The 18,320-nt window shown below is 38.2% G+C and overlaps 2 protein-coding genes and 1 long non-coding RNA gene across 5 annotated transcripts; 1 reads left to right on the top strand and 2 right to left on the bottom strand.

Moving 5' to 3' along the window:
• Positions 1 to 1,064: 1,064 nt before the first annotated feature.
• Positions 1,065 to 2,822, bottom strand: LOC124278561. Its single transcript, XR_006899118.1, has 2 exons — positions 2,782 to 2,822; positions 1,065 to 1,470 (listed from the first exon to the last, which is right to left on the bottom strand). It is a non-coding gene; the product is annotated as an uncharacterized LOC124278561 (long non-coding RNA).
• Positions 2,823 to 4,747: 1,925 nt separating this feature from the next.
• Positions 4,748 to 7,983, bottom strand: LOC124278623. Of its 3 annotated transcripts, XR_006899136.1 has the most exons (4): positions 7,859 to 7,983; positions 6,072 to 6,139; positions 4,996 to 5,747; positions 4,748 to 4,762 (listed from the first exon to the last, which is right to left on the bottom strand). XR_006899136.1 is itself a non-coding variant. In XM_046714389.1 (3 exons), exon 2 carries the CDS (start codon positions 7,500 to 7,502, stop codon positions 6,600 to 6,602), a length of 903 nt encoding a protein of 300 aa, XP_046570345.1. In that variant the 5' UTR covers positions 7,503 to 7,558; positions 7,859 to 7,970; the 3' UTR covers positions 5,122 to 5,747; positions 6,072 to 6,599. The 3 variants fall into 3 exon arrangements, 2 of the variants coding, with proteins under 2 accessions (XP_046570345.1, XP_046570344.1); XM_046714389.1 differs by lacking the exon at positions 4,748 to 4,762 and having other exon boundaries at positions 5,122 to 5,747; positions 6,072 to 7,558; positions 7,859 to 7,970; XM_046714388.1 differs by lacking the exons at positions 4,748 to 4,762; positions 7,859 to 7,983 and having other exon boundaries at positions 5,122 to 5,747; positions 6,072 to 7,852.
• A 487-nt stretch (positions 7,984 to 8,470) lies between these two features.
• LOC124278624 (ubiquitin-conjugating enzyme E2 Z-like) lies at positions 8,471 to 15,657 on the top strand. Its single transcript, XM_046714390.1, is given in 8 exon segments — positions 8,471 to 8,624; positions 11,502 to 11,574; positions 12,008 to 12,195; positions 12,770 to 12,881; positions 13,526 to 13,638; positions 14,312 to 14,350; positions 14,352 to 14,400; positions 15,125 to 15,657. Coding segments are annotated over 8 exon segments (876 nt in total). The 5' UTR covers positions 8,471 to 8,481; the 3' UTR covers positions 15,284 to 15,657.
• The last annotated feature ends 2,663 nt before the right edge of the window (positions 15,658 to 18,320 follow it).

Here is an 18,320-nt window from a genome sequence, read left to right as displayed (position 1 = left end):
TGAATGTGTGTTTGTTACAAAAGAGCAATAGTCAAACGAGATTCCAAGAGTGTAGTTTAGCGAAGACCAGGACTTGTGGCAATGTGTTTCATAACCAACCGTCACAGATTCCCCTATGGTTTGCTTGTTATTTAATGCCGCACTGAGCATTCCAGCTATATGCAAGCAGTCTGTAAATAATCGAGTCTGGACCAGACAATCCAGTGATGAACATCACGTCTATCAATTTTTGCAATTCTCATATGACCTGTCAACCAAGTCAGCGAGAATGATCAATCTATACAATTATGATATGACCTGTCAACCAAGTCAGCGAGAATTCCCATGTAGTGTCACCAGTAGGTAAAGTATGTGTTTATAGTAGCACCCTGTACCCTTGACACCAGAGCAGGTAGCCAGGCACAGGTACATCCCATGGTAAGGGACATTCCTTATAATTATCAAACTCAGGGTTATCTATTACAGGTTGTGGCATCATGAACATCACACTAGGTGTTAGATACACCACACAACTGTATCTAAACCATCTCAATGTGACAGAAAAGCTTCGTCACATCAGCCACAAAACTGAACAGGTAATTTTGTTTGTGTTGTTAAATACTGCACTCAGCAATATTCTGTAATGAGTCTGGACCAGGCAATCCAGTGATCAATATCATGAGCATTGATCTACAGAACTGTGTGGTTGGTTTGATGTTTAATGCCAAACAGCAATATTCCAACTAAATGGCTGCAGTCTGTAAATAATTGAGTCTGGACCAGACAATCCTCTGATCAACAGCATGAGCATCGATCTACACAGCTGGGATACGATGACCTGTGTCAACCAAGTCAGCGACTGACTATTTGATCCCGTTACAAGTAGCTGAAGACCAATTCTAACCCGGATCTTCCAACGCATTTGGGATATAATGACCTGTTAACAAAGTCAGTGTGTCTGACCACCCTATCCCATTACAAGCATGGGCTGCTGGAGACTAAGTTCTAACCTAGATGTTCACAGGTTTGAACAGGTTAGATCATGGCAACAGCTGTCAATGTGGTTTTGACAAGACAACACACTGTGCCTGGTCACATTTAATGACCTTAAAGCCACATCCGCGTGGCTTTGTCGCATTCTAAATCACAGGTGCTTGGGACATGTTCTGCCCATCCTATTAAATGCACTGTTCTGGAATCCCAGTGATTGTCGGTCTCCAAACAACTGAGGAGATAGCATGTTATCTGTAGCTCACCAACTTTACCATATATGGCCAAACTAAAACAACTTCTTAATCAACTATGGAACCAATACACCTTAAGCTCATATAAAATCTTAAATAAAACAAATGAATTTTTCCACTCGAACTAAAAAAACCCATAAATGTTTACAATTTTCAGGGAGATAATCAAGGAGTGCATACTTCAAAGTTGCTTGAAAAAATTTGCAGATGTCAACAAATATTCAGAGTCCCTCCCTTTACCTCACCCCTTCACGATAGAAAATTTCCACCACGCATTTGTTTTAATTACCACGAAGCATTTAAAATGTTAGATATGCACAAAAGTTCAAAACAATATTCCATGAAAAGCTTGCTATCAAGTTGTACTGTTAGTATAGGACCAGTGTTGTACTGTCAGTAGAGGATGAGTGATTTTTAGGAAATCATTTCCATTATATTTGGGGATTAGGTATGACTTAAAAGGCAGAACATACATGCCAACGCTTTAACCATTAGGCTACCCACATATTTGAAAGCACGCAACAGTGAACCCATATAAGTTCACAAACACTTATGTAAGACCAACCTCTAACACATCCACTTTATGGTGTAATGGAGAAGTTTATAGTCAAAGTAGCCATTAACAATTGTTGCAATATGTAATCCTTCAAATATAGTTTAAAACCTAATTGATCACATATACAAAATAATTTTTTTGGAAAAATGGGAACATGTTTTAAAAATTAAAGGAAATAATGTCAAACACAGTACAACTGATTTTCTTATTTGTCAGTTTGTAACTAGAATACATGCCATCTTAGCAAGTTTGAGTTAAAACGAAAGAAACACCTAAAAAAAAAACCTCACCTAACAAAAAAATGTTCTTTCAACTTCTCTATGCCATAGCACTCACAACCAAGTGTATATAAAATATCACTGACAATATATTGCCACAGCCTTAAAAATTTACATTTAAGACATGATTTCACGATACAGATTTTTGGATGGCTGGTTTAAAAAGTTCATTTGTCCAATGAATTTAGTAGCACTGACCCACAAGTGGAAGTCACATCACAAAATAATTGGCGCTATGAGATTTGGGAAAGATGAACATTATTTCTCATGTCTAACTGGGAAACCAGCACTGATTAGACAACACTATTGCCAAAATCTTCACAACAGCAGTTCTAACCACTACAATAAACATGCCCTTGATTCTTTCCCCAAGCACAGGGATTATTTCAAATAAAATATATATATTTATTAACGTCCACATCTGGGGTCCCATAATCTAAACTCACTTCAATAAATCTCAAAGATCACTCACTTGAAATGAGTCTACAAGCAATAGTTTTTGCTTAAGATGACATTAGAATTCCAAGATTGTGTTCATGATTTCATTACTTACATGACATTCCCTTTATTCATACACTTAGCTGATTAAGAAAATATTCTCAGGGTATTTTGAAAATGTCATTTAACTAAATGTGAAAAAATATTTGTGAACCATGCACAACCCAATCATGTAACCCTATAGCATATCATCCAAAGACAAGTCTAACATACATGTCTACGTTACAGAGTGAGTGAGTTTAGTTTTACGCCGCTTTTAGCAATATTCCAGCAATATCACGGCAGGGGACACCAGAAATGGGCTTCATACATTGTACCAATGTGGGGAATCGACCCCAGGTCTTCGGCGTGACAAGCGAGCGCCTTAACCAGTAGGCTACCCCATCGCCCCTCTAGGTTACAGTAGACAGTCATGTCTTTGATACCAAAGTAAACCCAGTCTGCTTTTAATTTTGTCTTGACAACTTTGGGAAGAACCTGGATAACCAACACAACAAAACCATGATACATCAAGGTCTTTCAATAGAACTCTCGAAATCATGGCGATTAATTTTACTTCTCTTTAGCCTAACTTCATGCTCGCAGCCAGCCATGGTGTAGACATAAAACAGGTAACCAGAGACTACTGATGGTGGGGCTGCAACTATTCACCCAGACCTCGATTCAATTCGAGTTTTTATACTGGACCCTTGAATCAATCATTTTTGATTGAATTCTTCATACAAGTAAAAACATCTGATTTCATTTATCTCTCAGAAACGGCTTTTATAGCATGAAAGCCATCGTCAACTTTGCGATGTCTACAAACAATTCCCATTGGATAATTAGCCTGACGTTAACGAATCACGTTTTTGACTTATTTCAGCGCTCAAAACTGTTTGCGTTGGATTCAAAATTCGTTCTGGATGTGTGGAAATAATTTAAATAGGTACTCCAATATTGAATCGAAATAGTTATAATGGTTATTGAAAATCAAAAAGAAGGTGTCTGATTCCATTTTCAAGTAATCGAACAGCATCGTTGCAGCCCTAACTGACAGACTAAACAGTTAAAATACCCACAGCAATGTGTGGACTAGAGGCTTGGTTTCAAAGACTGCCAACCACCCACCTATCTAACCATGCAGACAATGAACAATATTGTACCTACTCTGCATTGTCTGTCAACTCTAATCCTTCTGCTTCCGTTAAGGTCTGCTAGCAATAAATATGTGAAGGTGGACTTTTACCATTTGTATTTCTGCATGGCATCAGTATGTTCAGCTGAAAACCTAATATTGTGTCACCGAATGGGTGGTTTGAACTTATCGATTTGAATTAAAATCGGCGGATAATTGCCATCCCTGTCTACTTTTGGAAGTACAATTTATTTGTTTTAACATGTTTAAGGCTTCCTATTACAAGCTTAAGTTACTGTGGACATACTTGAAGCAGAATTCCAGAGAACCATCTTACTTATGTTACTGGAACCCAACGTAACCCATTACCTTCAAGGAAACAAAAACATAAGCTAGAATTCCTAAATTAAACATGAAATTGTAAATCTGCGCAAGTTACTTGGTGCTTGAATATAATGAACTTTCCCTCCTATAACCCATTTTGAAAGCTATCCAGAGACTATCTATTACATGATAGCCCAATATGACCATGAATGAAACTTTTTACCAGGGTAGAGACAGGAATTAATTGAAGACTGAATACAGTTTGTATTACTGGGCAGGGCTCCAGACAATTTTTCACCATCAGGAGTACGTACTCCTTATTTTTTCAGTATATGAGTACTGGAAAACCTTAAGAGTCCATTTAGAGTACTAAATGGAAATTATTGGAGTATCAGTAATCTTGTGTTTCGTTTCATATATGCACCACAACATTGCTACTCTTGTGTAAACAGGTCAATTAACAATAAAACAATACTTTTTCCGATAAATACAACTGTAAATGATTCTAAGACCGTATGCCATTGCTGTGGTGCGTATCTGCTACGTTTCCCAAAATATTTCCTACCGTATCGTGCATATTTTCTATCCGTACATACAGCCCTTATCTGGAGCCCTGCTGGGGATACATGATACAGGTGTTGCCTGCTTGATGTTGGATTATTTTGAGACTTTGTTATATTAGATGACTATCCATCTAAAGAAGTTGGCTTCACATCATCGAAGCTCAAATATCCCACAGATTATCAGTAGAGTGAGACCGCAACCACTGAAATAAGAGTATGATCTGAGATGAAAAAGGAGATAACAAAATATTGTCAGTGGTACCTGGTAACGTGGCAGCTACTTCACAGTGATCAAATATCAGTTAACTTGGACATACATTATTTAGGAAGCCCTGAGACAACATCACACTGCATTGTAATACTATGGCAAATTGCTTCACAATTGCCATGATAACTATTGTCAAAGTTTGGCCAGTATATGATAAAGTTTTCTCACCATCAACACTTCAATTGTCTCCACCTCCGCTCTCAACAAGCTCTAAAGCCACTTCCCTCCATCTGCAACACTGGTTAGTTCAAGACACACTATCTCTAAAATACATTGTAAATAAGGAGTAACTTGTTTTTTCATGTTCAATAATTACAATTTTATTCATACAAACAATAAGCAAAATATCAATAACTGTCCAACACCATCAGGTGTCAATTCAATTCACTAGATTACAGGCTATGTCAAGATCTGAATGATGTTACCATATCCAATGAAATCATTTGAACAACCAGGCTCATCTGATCAAATAAGCACAAGGTTTAATTAGAACAGATAAAGAGTTCTCAGTGGAGAAATATAGCATATGCCCGAGAAACATCAATTTCTACAAAGTTTTATGTCCAATGCTGAAAGTGATCACTCACGTACTGTAAATACAATCTTACTGAAGCTTTTCTTGAATTTTTTTAATGGGCACACCAAAACCTTTACAGTGAAATTATAATGTCTGTTATAATGCCTTATTTGAACAGAGTGAAGAAAACTGTAAAATTAAACCAGAAAAAAATAAATGCCAAACACACAATTTTCGTGAATTCCCAAAAAAGATTTAACTTTACATTTTTCTTCACGAGCCTTACCAAACCCATGTTACCTGTTGGCAAGTATCTTACCAATGTAACATTACCCACTCCTTTAACTCTTGGTTTCTCAAAGATTCTCTACTACAGATCTTGGCTCTGCACGCACACAGGAAGCTGGATAACAAAGGCAAGGTGTAAGTTCTCTGTGGAACTTCAATATATACAAATGTACAAGAGGGGATTCCACCCTCAAATCTTGGAAATTGCATCTCGCATTACATTTGACATTAATGATGTCTTAACTTCAAATAATGTTACATCATTTAACATGCAGAATAATCTTGTTTTTTTTTTTCTTAAGACCTACTATAACCTAACTTAGACTGGCAACTGCTTGTCCTTAATTTTGATTGAGTCAATTAGTAACTTTAAATAAGAGAGAAAAAAATCAAGAAGTTGCCAATCTAAGAACATACTAAAACTGTGGCGGGACCTTACCGAATAAACAAACATTCTGCCAAGCAATCATCTCGGTGAGATTAGATTTCCCACACTGGCTTGCTTCCCTAAAATGGAAAGTCACAATTGAATATTGCATCAATCTAATCTCTGAAAAGGCAATCTCTTGCAGTGTATCAACATCAGCCAGAACTGCACCCAAGCTGCTTCTGAAAAAAATCATTTTGCAAGATTGCCAGATCAGAGTATATGTCAAACATTGAACAATTTACCATGATTGCTAACAATTGCAAAGTTGTAACAAACATTTCTCAGGTAAACATCTGCAAATTCTCACATGACAACTATTTACATCACAGTCGTGACAGTTTTGTCACTTTTGGAGGTCATGGCTGGAAGTCATTGGACATTTTCCTTCCATAGTGTAGAACACTGCTGCAACATTCTGTCAACTTGAGGTCCCATGGATGGAAGTCTTTCCTGTGCATGGCCAGCACAGACTGGTTCCGCTTGGTTGGTTCAAGCAGTCTAGCACTTGGGAGAACGCTTTCTGGTTCAGTTTAAATGTCAATCTTCATCACTTGATTTTGCCATCTTAGAACACTTAGAACAGAATTCCAAAGATACTGTGTCATTGTCCACATGCAGACATACACCAGCAGTTGAGTGTGATTGCTTGCTTTTCTTGCTGGGGGTGTAATCGTGGTCCATAGCTGCACTGCGCTTGCGGGAGGCAAATGAAGACTTCAGTTTCACATTTTGAACATTTTCAATGTTACCAAGCAGCCTGGACAAGCTGCTTTCATTTGCCAGCACAGCTCGCAGGTACTGAACTTCCTCCTCCAGGGCAGTGTTTTTATGCTTGATAGAGTCATTCTCTACTTTCAAATGACCATTCGTATTTGTAAGATCAGAGACTTGGTCCTCAAGACATTTGATGTACAGCTTCTTTTTCTCCCTGTTGACTTTAGCCTGAACTGCATTCTTCTTGTTGCGGTCGTCCAGGGCCTTCAACACCTCTGTTGCTGTATTGGCGTTACCAGAGGTTTTAATAACTTTCAAAACCTTCACAGACTGAATACCTGTTGGTTGTGAGGTTGTTACATTGTCATGTGGAGGTGACTTACAAACAGTTTTGGAGGAAACAGGAGCAGCCTTGCTGTTTGCCTGAACCACCCTATTACGTAGTGACTTCACTGGAATCTCTGGTGAACTTGACCTAGAACTAGACACAGATGTTTGTGTCATGAGAGTTGTTACTGGATGGTTGCTGCTGATGTCAGTATATTGGTATTCTTCCTCAGATTCTGATTTTGAGGCAGAACAAAAATAGTCAGAAAGGTCCTTATCTGCGCCATGGCAGAAGGGTTCAAACTCTAGAGCGTCCACAAACTCATCCAGCATTTTCCCTGATGAATTGGTAACGCTCTGGGGGCTGTTTAGATCTACACTGTTAAAGTCCTCTGACATGCCACTGTCCGATTCATGAAATGGCGACTTCTTCTGGCACTTGTTACCGGCCGTGTCTGTCTGAATAATGTCATATGAGGAATTATCTAAATCAAACAAATTATCTGGGATGTCCACATCTAGAGAAACATCCATCCCACCCTCAACTTTCAGTAAATCATCGAACGATAAAGCCATTTCAATAAGATTGACCACAAGATTTTGAGAACAGGAAAATTCCCACTGGCTGAATTCCCAAGTTAGCAATAACACACAAAACTGCGAAACTACGCTGATATGTCGCCAAAATAATCAACGAATACTACACAGAGTTTGATAGGTACACAAATTACGCGTTACAACAACAAATTCGTTACCAAAATCCTTAAACAGAGTCGTACACCTCCCTGAATCGCTGTCCGGGCTGCTACTGAGCGCACATACCAATCCGCGTTGACTATATGACGAAGAAACGTTTCACCAACGTAAGCGAACCTCAGCATAAATTCGGACAAGTTGATTGGTCCACTGCGATCACGTGGCCTATAGATTTCTGAATTTAGAAATGACGAATGTCAGGTGCGCGAAACGTCCCGCTAACGTTTACGACCTTATCACTCAAGAAAAAGTCCGCTACAAAATAAAGTTTGACTCCATAATATTAATAAGAATACTCTGATGTATAATTCAAAACTATAATTTCAGTCAGTAGCACGCCAGCAAATCCACACAGAGTCCTTATCACTTAAATAATTATCTTTATGTTACGAAAAGCTTGTTTATATGTGTTTATTTTGATGTTCGGGAATATACGGAGTTACGACCAGAGACAATAGCAATTGGTGTATATTCTTCAAGATAAATTCTTTGATATCTTATATTCCCCCCAAATATTTGTGTAGGATTTTAAATCAACTCTATTATCATATTTAACCCTGCTGTATTTATTCGCACAAAAAATAGGTCAGTGCGGCAAAGAGGAAGTCGAAGTAAGATAAACATGGCGACTGCTTTGGAAGATACGCTGGACCTTGTAGCAACAGATGAAGGGCCTTCTCTAAAATGGCCCCACTGGGACCCATGTCACTGTAAAGACTGGGACAAAGAAAAGCCTACGCAGCAATGTATTCTCAGAATTAAACGGTATTTAACATCATTAGTCATATATCGGTCAAATAACAAAACGATCTTTCCGTGTTCTGAGAAATAATGACAGTTTCACATTCCGTATATGAACATAAGAACGTTGACAGTGTAGCTCTTTCCAATCGCTGATTAACTTTACAGTTTAGAAAATGAACACATTTAATTCGCGAATACCCTTTTTGTTATTTCACTTCGTGTGATACGGTGCTATTTTTTCACACTGCGAGAACAACTGATTATTAAGTTTATATCAAAGTGTCTGGGTTTGTTTTATACATACAAAGTATGTTGGATATATATGTATCTGATCTTTATGGCATACGTTCTTTCCCTTGCCTCGTCATTGTCATAAATGAATCATAAACATAACAGATTTAGAAGAAAAATGACACACTGGGATTTCCATTGTGAAAATAAACATCAGCTTTCTTGCAAGTTTGCTTACATTGGATATGTTAATGAATCTTTGTTAACTAAACTTTTGACTTTTCATACTCCTGTCACACTGCGATCATCATATGCAGACAAATCTTCATTGTTCATGAGTGACATGAATGAGAACATGGTGACTGACAAAAATCAGAAAACATTTCCTTCATATAGTTCTGTAGTGTGTCTATTTTACAGATCACCTCACTTGGAACTTACATACTAAGGAGGCGTCAAACCAGGCTAAGAAAATACTGATAAGAATTGGCAAGAACCTTTCTGTACTTTCAGACATATCTTATAATACTTTTTTCAAGATATTTGACACAAAAAAAAGCCCAATACTACTTTATCATGTTTATGGGTCAGAGGTATGGGGACTTAAAGCTTATGATGCAATTGAAAAAGTACACTTATTTGCGTGTAAAAAATACCTAGGGATTAAAACAAATACTCCCAGTGTTATGGTGTATGGGGAAACGGGATGTTATCCCATGTATATATATGCTTATATAATAGTCATTAATTATTGCTTAAGACTTATCCATATCCACACAGGTTTTGACTACATTTGGTATGATCAACGTGTAAACTGTACTTCAAATTTCATAATTACTTTTACACAGAGGTTAGAAGGCATATTTCTGCAAGATTGGCATTGTACCCTGAGCTTGTTGAGTAAATGTTTCTATTACAAACAGCTAAAATCCACTATTGAAACTGAAACTTATCTCAAGGTTATAAATGTGAAGAAATTTAGGATAGCAATTGCAAGGCTAAGATGTTCATTCAATGATTTCTTTGTGGAAACAGGAAGGTACACAAATATCTCTAGAGAAAACTGATATTGTAAACTTTGTAATATGAATAGCATAGAAGACGAATATCATTTACTTCTTATATGTCCATTTTTTTCAACAATAAGAGAAAAATATCTGTCCAATTATTACAATAGACACCCAAACACTCACAAATTTATTGATCTACTGAGTACGCAGAATTCTCAAATTCTACGAAATGTATCAGCATTTATATTCAATGCTTTAATCTATAGAAAGACTGTCATGTCTTAATTGTGTTATGTAATATCCATGTTAATGATTGCTTATATTCTACCATATGGATATTGTAAATGTACTACAGGCCTGTGGCCTCTTTACTACTGAATAAAGGGATTGAGAACATGGTGACTGACAAAATTCAGATTATGTTTCCTTCAAATAGTTCTGGTCATATCATCATCCAATGACATGATTTCTTCAGACAGTAGTGTTGACTGTTGGATAGCAACTTTGTGAACATTTGACTCTAAGATTAATATGCATTGCATATAACCATTATTGTAAATCTTGAAACTAATCTGAGAGTGAATCAAATGAAAAAAAATGCCTGAATTAAACCTTGCAGTAATTTTTGTAATTTAATGTCTGTTAACATGATGGCATCATTTTGGAAAATGGAAATACCAACTTCAATACATAAACAAACAGCTTGCTATGTATACATTACAGTATATCAAGCAGCAGTTTTGTACAGTGTACAGTGGTAACAATACATAATGCAAACACTAGAAATTGCCAAATGGATGGCATCCAGTGAGTTATCATTGCTGTGGTCAAGAACTCTACTCTACTCAAACTGGCCTAGACATTACTGAATACCCCAGCAAGTCCAGAGAGGCACTCCTTATACAAAACTGGTTTCTGTTCTTGGCAACAGCATTAGTGATGACTGCATCAAAGGCCAAAACAAGCCACTGCACACATGAATTCTAATTTCAGTCATGTTATTTACACACCAATACTGGAGAAGAAAAATTAACTTGAGTTTAGCCACTTATTATATATCCTTTGAACTTCTTGCCTGATAACAGAATAAATACAGTAACCATGTGTTGTTGTTTTTATAAAACCATTTATTGTGTTTGTAGAAGTATTCAACTATACACTAATAAGCGGGTCTGTTTGCTGATTGAATGGATTGATGTAACATTGGATTAAAGAGACACTTAAATCCATCTCTGGTAACCTCACAGAAGCCATTTTCTCTTAATGTCATTTCTCGAGACATCCTATTCAGACTTTGACTTTAAGATAACTTGCGGTTAACCATAAAGTGAGTATGGTTTTATGCCGCTTTTAGCAATATTCCAGCAATATCACAGCAGGGAACACCAGAAATGGGCTTCACACATTGTACCCATGTGGGGAATCAAATCTCAATCTACAGTGAGACAAGCGAACGCTTTAACCATTAAGCCTCCCCACTGCCCTGTTAACCATAAGAATCGAAATGTTGGTCGTGTTACTCAGACCGGCCCCCTTCCTGAAATATGATATCAACAGCTTAGAAACTTTGTTGATCAGGGGCAGTGTTGCAGGACTCTGAAGCAACGTATGTGTTCCAGCATCTGCTATGTATTAGAAATGTCATGACATGTTTCAGAGATATCATGACCATCTACAATGAGCCGCCCCCAGGGATGTGCATTGTACCTGACAAGGAGGACATCACAAAGGTACTGACCTATACAGACATGTAACTCAAAAGTGTGATATCAACTTGATCAGCCACATGGGTGTGTTGCCTGAAGTGTTGACTTTCCATAATGAGCAGGAACTAGATCTTGTTTTGTGCTTTCAACCACTGATTTGCCCAGCCCAGACTCATTTATTTGAAGATCTCCAAGATATGGCATAGAATATTGCTGTGTGCCAGATATATGTCAACAAAGTTTTGTGCCATATTGACATACTTCTCTTATGTCACTGTACATTTGCAACATATGCATGAACCATTTACCATGTTCACTTGCTCATCACTTTCAGTATGAAAATGTAAGGGGTATTACGATGTATTCAAGAGAAAGGTCACTTTTTGTCTTTATGTATGACACCAGTGATGGTATGTTAGTGATGGTATGTTGAAGGGTACTCCCATGTGTGTTGTAGATCCATGCCTTGATAACTGGCCCATTTGACACCCCGTATGAAGGGGGATTCTTCTACTTCCTCATCCGCTGCCCGCCAGACTACCCCATCCACCCCCCTCGTGTCAAGCTAATGACAACAGGGGATGGGCGTGTCCGATTCAACCCTAACCTCTACAAGAACGGGAAAGTGTGCCTTAGTATCATTGGGTATGTTATTCCACTGTCACTGTAACAATAGTTCCTAATGTCTCTAATGTGTGTTTATAATTATTTCTGCATGGAAATACTCTTGGGTCCTGAGCATCAAAGGACCTTAGTGCATGTTGGAAGAGCTGCCTTAATTGAAGATCAAATGGTTACAATGTTGCATTAACTATTAGTATCAGTGGATATGATATTCCACTGTCACTGTAACCATGAGAGACTTGATGCTGTTTTTGTTGTAAATACTCTTGATCAGTTGGTTCAGTGCTGATCTTAAGGTGTCCGTCAGCTTGTGTGTTCGCACATTCTCCTTCGGAGTGCAACCATTAAATGGATGGAATTAATTTTCTGGAGATTTGCTCTTAACTCTTTAACCAAAATGAACCAGATGTGGCAAAATTAAAGGAAGTGAACTCGATATGCTTCTATTTGGTTGATACATTCATACCTGTTACCAGACTTGATACTTTACAGGCTATTATGATGTAGCTGCAATACTGTAAATACAATCTTCTGTCACTCACTGACTTACAGATTATGCGTGGTGTATGTGATAACACTCGTTTTCACCCCTCAGAACCTGGTCTGGCCCTGCCTGGAGCCCCGCCCAGAGCCTGTCCACAGTTCTCATATCAATCCAGTCTCTGCTCAACGAGAAGCCCTACCACAACGAACCTGGCTTTGAAAGGGTAACACTGTATATTTTGTACTGATTGAGTCCAAAGAATACCTTTATTTGTGCATGTGTTATGAGTTAAGCGTTAAGCTGTCAGTGTCATCTTGTTTGTTTGTATATTGTGAGTGCAGTTGGAAAACACATGATTTTGTTTTCAAAATGATACAGTAGACCTGTACTGTTAAATCGTTTTCTTCCATATGCCATCTTTGGCTGTCATTGTACCTGTTGAGAGCTATAGAGACAGGTTCTACGCTGTCTTAATTTGGTCATTAACATAACTTAGCACTAAGACTGCTAAAAAGTAAAATGTTTTTACTACAACACCCCTACTCCAATATTTGCACCAAGACAGTAATCTTATTCATGCTTCAGAAAATGGCAAGGAAAAGTATTTCCTCAGCATTGGTGACACAATCAAAGATGACTCTAACATATTTTAGGTTTTATGATGTCTACGCACTGATCTTTCAAGGAACTAATCTTGTAACTCTGACATGTACACACACTTGAGGTCAATGTGATGTAACACTTTAAACAGATTAGAGTATATGTTTCAGACTGAAAACTAATGTCCAGTTTATTAAACTTAACATATTGTTTAGTTTTAAACTAAATATGTGGGTGGGTTGTATCCAATATGTGCTCTATGTTCAGGAAAGGAATGCGGGTGACGCCAAGCGTTATAATGAGATCATCTGTCATGAGACGCTGCGAGTGGCTGTGTGCGACATGCTGGATGATCACTCTGTCTGTCCCTCAGCTCTCAAGTAAGTCCCAGTATTTGTCATTTTATATGTGGTACAAATACAACCCGGGTGTAACTGTATTTCTCAGATATAAATGCCGTAATGTTACTGGTTCTACAGATTTTCATCACCAAAGTACCTGCGGTCAGTTGGGGGAACAAATACTGACTGGCTGGATAACAAGGCAACTGAAGTTGTTGCTCTGGGGTACCTATTTCTGTATGTGTACAGCACACAATCACCTTTCAAGGGTTCACTTTTGTGGATTATATTTATCGCTTTTCTTTCCATGTTTGAGCTTGGGAGCACAAACATTGTCAAACTGTCAATATATCTGTAAATTATGAGATAAGTGGTTATTGATAATAACTTATCATTACAGAATTCTGGGACTGGATAAAATGTGATATATTAGTGTAAGTAAAATAAAACTGATCATTGGCTTACTCTTTGGTGCCAACAAGCAATTTTGTAACTTGTTACTAATTTGAGGATGAACGCCTGATGAAGAAGAATCTTTCAGAGTTATCTCCCCTTGTTCACCTAGCTCAGTGGCCAGTTTACAGTGAATGTTATCTGTGTCATGTGCTCATGTTATTTCATGTACTATCAAGAGTTTCTGTATTTTGCAGACACAAGTACCTTTACTGTTTTTGTATACAATGCCTAAATGTACCTAAATTGATGTCTGCAGGGAGGTGATGGAGAAGTCATTCCCGACATACTACGACTACTGAGTCCATCTGCACCAAGTACAGCCACCAACAGGGACAGACCATGCAGGTCAGTTACATGTGGGTTCTGGCACAGATGTTCAAACGCCTTGTTTGAACCTGGGTACAAGTAGCCCAAGTCTTCTTAGGCAGTTCACTATGTGTTCAAAACTTTGATTCGCACTGATTATGTTTCTAATTTTATCAAATCCAGACTCTTATCATTGGTTTCACTGAAGAGGTAAATGTTTTAAGACCTTCATCCTTTTGGGACCCCCTTTCCCATCAAGATGCTACATGATGCTTTAAATTTACATTTATTATTAAATGGCAGCAAGAACTTACAATATACTCAAAATCATGCAATATCTAAAGCAGTTCAGCATTACATATTAAATAGCAAGCGTTTTTTTCTTGAATGCTGTAAATATTTTCATATGTCTTAATAATTATCTCTGTACATAGGTCTCTACCATTTCTGTACTATATTTCTTTCTATATTTCTTGTATGTTGTTGTATATTTATCATGTTGTAAATACTCGGGAGAGGGTTACCTAAGTTGGATAACTTGTTCCTCATCCCTTTCTTCACTGAATAAAATATGTTTAAATCAGATGCTACATGGTGTATACATATGGCTTCCAACATTGGTGTAGTTTAGTGCTCACCCTACAGCTACAGGTGTGTGTGCTACAATGTATCCTCCACTTGACAGTAGTTACATACTGCCTGGTATGTAGCAGGTCATATGCCATTGGATAATACTAACCTGCATTTATGTGCCTCTTTGCAGGATCCCTTTGGAGAGAGACGTGGGATATTCGACTACCAAGGCATAAAGAAGAGACTGGATGTAATAAAAGCCAAGCTTGATGAAAAGTTGGACAATTCCTCGGATAATGATGACCTGTCTGATTCAGAAACCGAGACTGCTGCTGCATCCCAGAGCTGACATCCTTCACAGCTGTGTTGATGACACTTCCCATGTGTGTGTGTGTGCCATTGTAGCTCCAGGAGATCACATGACCTTACAGGACCAATGAGTGTGTCTTGGCTCGACCAATCAGCTTCCACCTACAGTCTGGCCCTCTATCTGGCACAGTAATAATGGCCATGAACAGACACTAACAGACACACTGGCTTGTGATGTTTGTCCGATTGGTCAAGACACACACAACCAATGAGCTTTCAGTCACACTTGTACTGATGTGAGTTTACGGCTGTGAAGAAACAGCTCATATGAATTTGAACAATGTCAAAAACCTGTTGCCAAGTGTTTCTTTTTAAGCAGCCATTGGGCTTTCATTTCTGTTGGGACAAAGAGGGGAAAATATAATGATAATGGTTGTATCACTGACGACGATGCAAAGAACGAAGAGTTGACCTAGGTGTTCCTTTGGGACCATGGTTATTGTAGATTGTCCTCAGGAAGGAATAATCTACAAATCAATGGGAACAGGAGAAACCATATCCTTAATCACTTTGAAAACACATAATCAATTTTAACTTGAAATCAGAAAAATGTGTTGATGCTCAGGTCCATATCCAGACACATGGAATGAGGTTTGAACTTTTACAATGCCATTGTGGTGTTTGATAATCTCCTGCAGTATCCACAACAGTTTAATCTGATTTTCGTGGACATTCTGTCAAACATTACCAAAAATGTAATATGTGTTTTCAAAGTTTTTCAGTATAGTTCACCTTGTGCATTTGTTGAATAATGGATGATGATGATGATGATGATGATGATGATGATGATGATGATGATGATGATGATGATGATGATGACGATGACGATGATGATGACGACGATGACAAGGTACTCCTGTGCCGTGGTTGTGGTGTAAAACAATCATCTTTCATACCTATGTATGTAGTCCACATCAAACATTGCTGAAATAACAGAAAAGATTTAATGTTGTTATGTTTGGGTTTGATAATGTTATAAATGATTAATCCATGTTAATTTGAGCACCTTCATGGCATGAGGTACTGACTTTACTTTTAGTTCATGTGATGGTGCGACAGTTGAGTGTTTTCTGCTTTATGTATGTTATGTGGTCATAGGATCCTGATGGTCATTGTAAGTACTTAGTTCAGTACGATGGTTAATGATCAGTTTTGAGTTTTCACATAGCTAATATTGCATGATACTGCCACATGTTCAGATGTTTCATTGATGTGTTGATGCAGCTGTGTGGGGGTCCTGACGGGGGTTTAGTGTTAAATGTAAAACACGAAGACTGTTGTATAGGACCATAAAGGGATTCAGAACGCTAAGGACCATTAGTGGGTGCCTAGACCTAAGGACCATAGAGGGATGCCTGACACCAATGACCGTAAAGGGGTGACTTAGACTTGTAAGGGGGTGCGTGATTGGCAAGTGGTGGTCAACCCTAAGGATTGTGAATTGGGTGTTGGATTGGAAAGGGGTAGCAAACCCAAATGATTGTAAAGGGTTTCCAAGAGAAGAGAATAGAGTAGGGTGTTACCTTCCTTAGTCCAAACACAACGAACCCAGGAGGCACTCAAGATTCTTTTAGCGAGAGCCACAGTCGTCAAGTCTCTGACAATAGGCATGTCAGTAAGCTGGGCCCAGTACACTGCATTGTTGCTCCAAGTACACTTGAGGTAAGCCTTAAAATTGAGTCTATTGAATTTAGGGACCATATTTTATCGTAAACAAAGTAACGTTAACAGAGTTACTGTTTGGGGTAAGCTTGTACTTGTTCCAGTACTAAATGAGTTTACTGTTGTGGCATGAGTGCCCACATCTGTAATTGTAAAAATGTGTTCCACCCAAATGCGTTCATGACTACCTTTCTGTGATGCAAATAGTGCTGCGGAAGTTCTTTTCCCCTCACATATCTACATAGTTTGGCAGCAGGTGAGAGTTAATGCTCGACTGCAACAGTTACATTGTTGGTTTCCCCATATCACATAAAAACTACTCTTTGGACATAGCTACAAGAATACTCTTTTGTATTCACTATAGTTCATCTGTCATGCAATGGTGAAATGAAGTAGGTGGTACTCTCTATTTAGTAGTGCTATGTATGGTGAGAGAATCATACTTGGCACCCAAACTGTGGATAGCCACAAAGCTGTGCCTGTCAAATACTCTTCAGAGATTTATTTGAAACAAACAAGCCTATTGATTGGTTGATTTGGCATGTGTTGCCAAGCAGCTAAGGAAATGAACTTCCTTGTCATTACGTATTGGAGCTGGGTTATCGTCTCAAACGATTGTCGCACACAGATGAGTGAGAAGTAGTGGTTTACCTGCTATTGTTGTGTGTTTGTATGGGGCCTGTGAATTTTGACAGAAGAGTAATGTACACCTCAGCTCTGAGCTGATACTTTGCTGTGGAATAGTTATGAATCCAATATAACACAAATGTGATACTTACAAAAGGCATGCAATTGCCATCATTGATTCAGTGTATTGGTCAGTGGTTGCACACGTCTCAATGTCTTACAACTGGGAACAAGGGTGGAAGGTGACCCTCCTTGTCACTCCCTTAGTTATTACATGCAACACTGAGCTCATGCAGTCAATGGGTGTGTACTGTGTAATGACTACGTCGCTGGGACATCCCGTCGTACACAGAGGCTGATATTTGACCAAATCAATGGCTGGTGATGTTTACAATTCTTCAATTGAATGTTTATTCTCCCAGTTATTATGATATATTTTTCGACGGTGTCTTGTAGTTTACTTTATTGGGACCAGATAAGGTACAAAACTACTTTGATATTTAGTGTTTAGATTGTTTTGTTAATAGCAGTGCTCAAGTTCGTTTGAATAATAATGTAAGCACTGTTAAGAAAGTTCCAAGTTTGCGCAAAATAACGATTTTCCCTCCCATCTGCCTGCCATGGCGTTAACTGTGTTATTACCCTTACTGTGTGGGTCCAGACCAGGATCAGTGTCTGATGTTGGGACAGAGGGAAAGTTGTTAAGTCTGCAGTTGGGGATTCTGGGA

This window comes from Haliotis rubra, unplaced genomic scaffold (assembly GCF_003918875.1).
Source record: "Haliotis rubra isolate DU_JTF1 unplaced genomic scaffold, ASM391887v1 Scf24, whole genome shotgun sequence".
Classification (NCBI taxonomy): domain Eukaryota; kingdom Metazoa; phylum Mollusca; class Gastropoda; order Lepetellida; family Haliotidae; genus Haliotis; species Haliotis rubra.
This window is presented reverse-complemented; position numbering and strand designations above follow the sequence as displayed.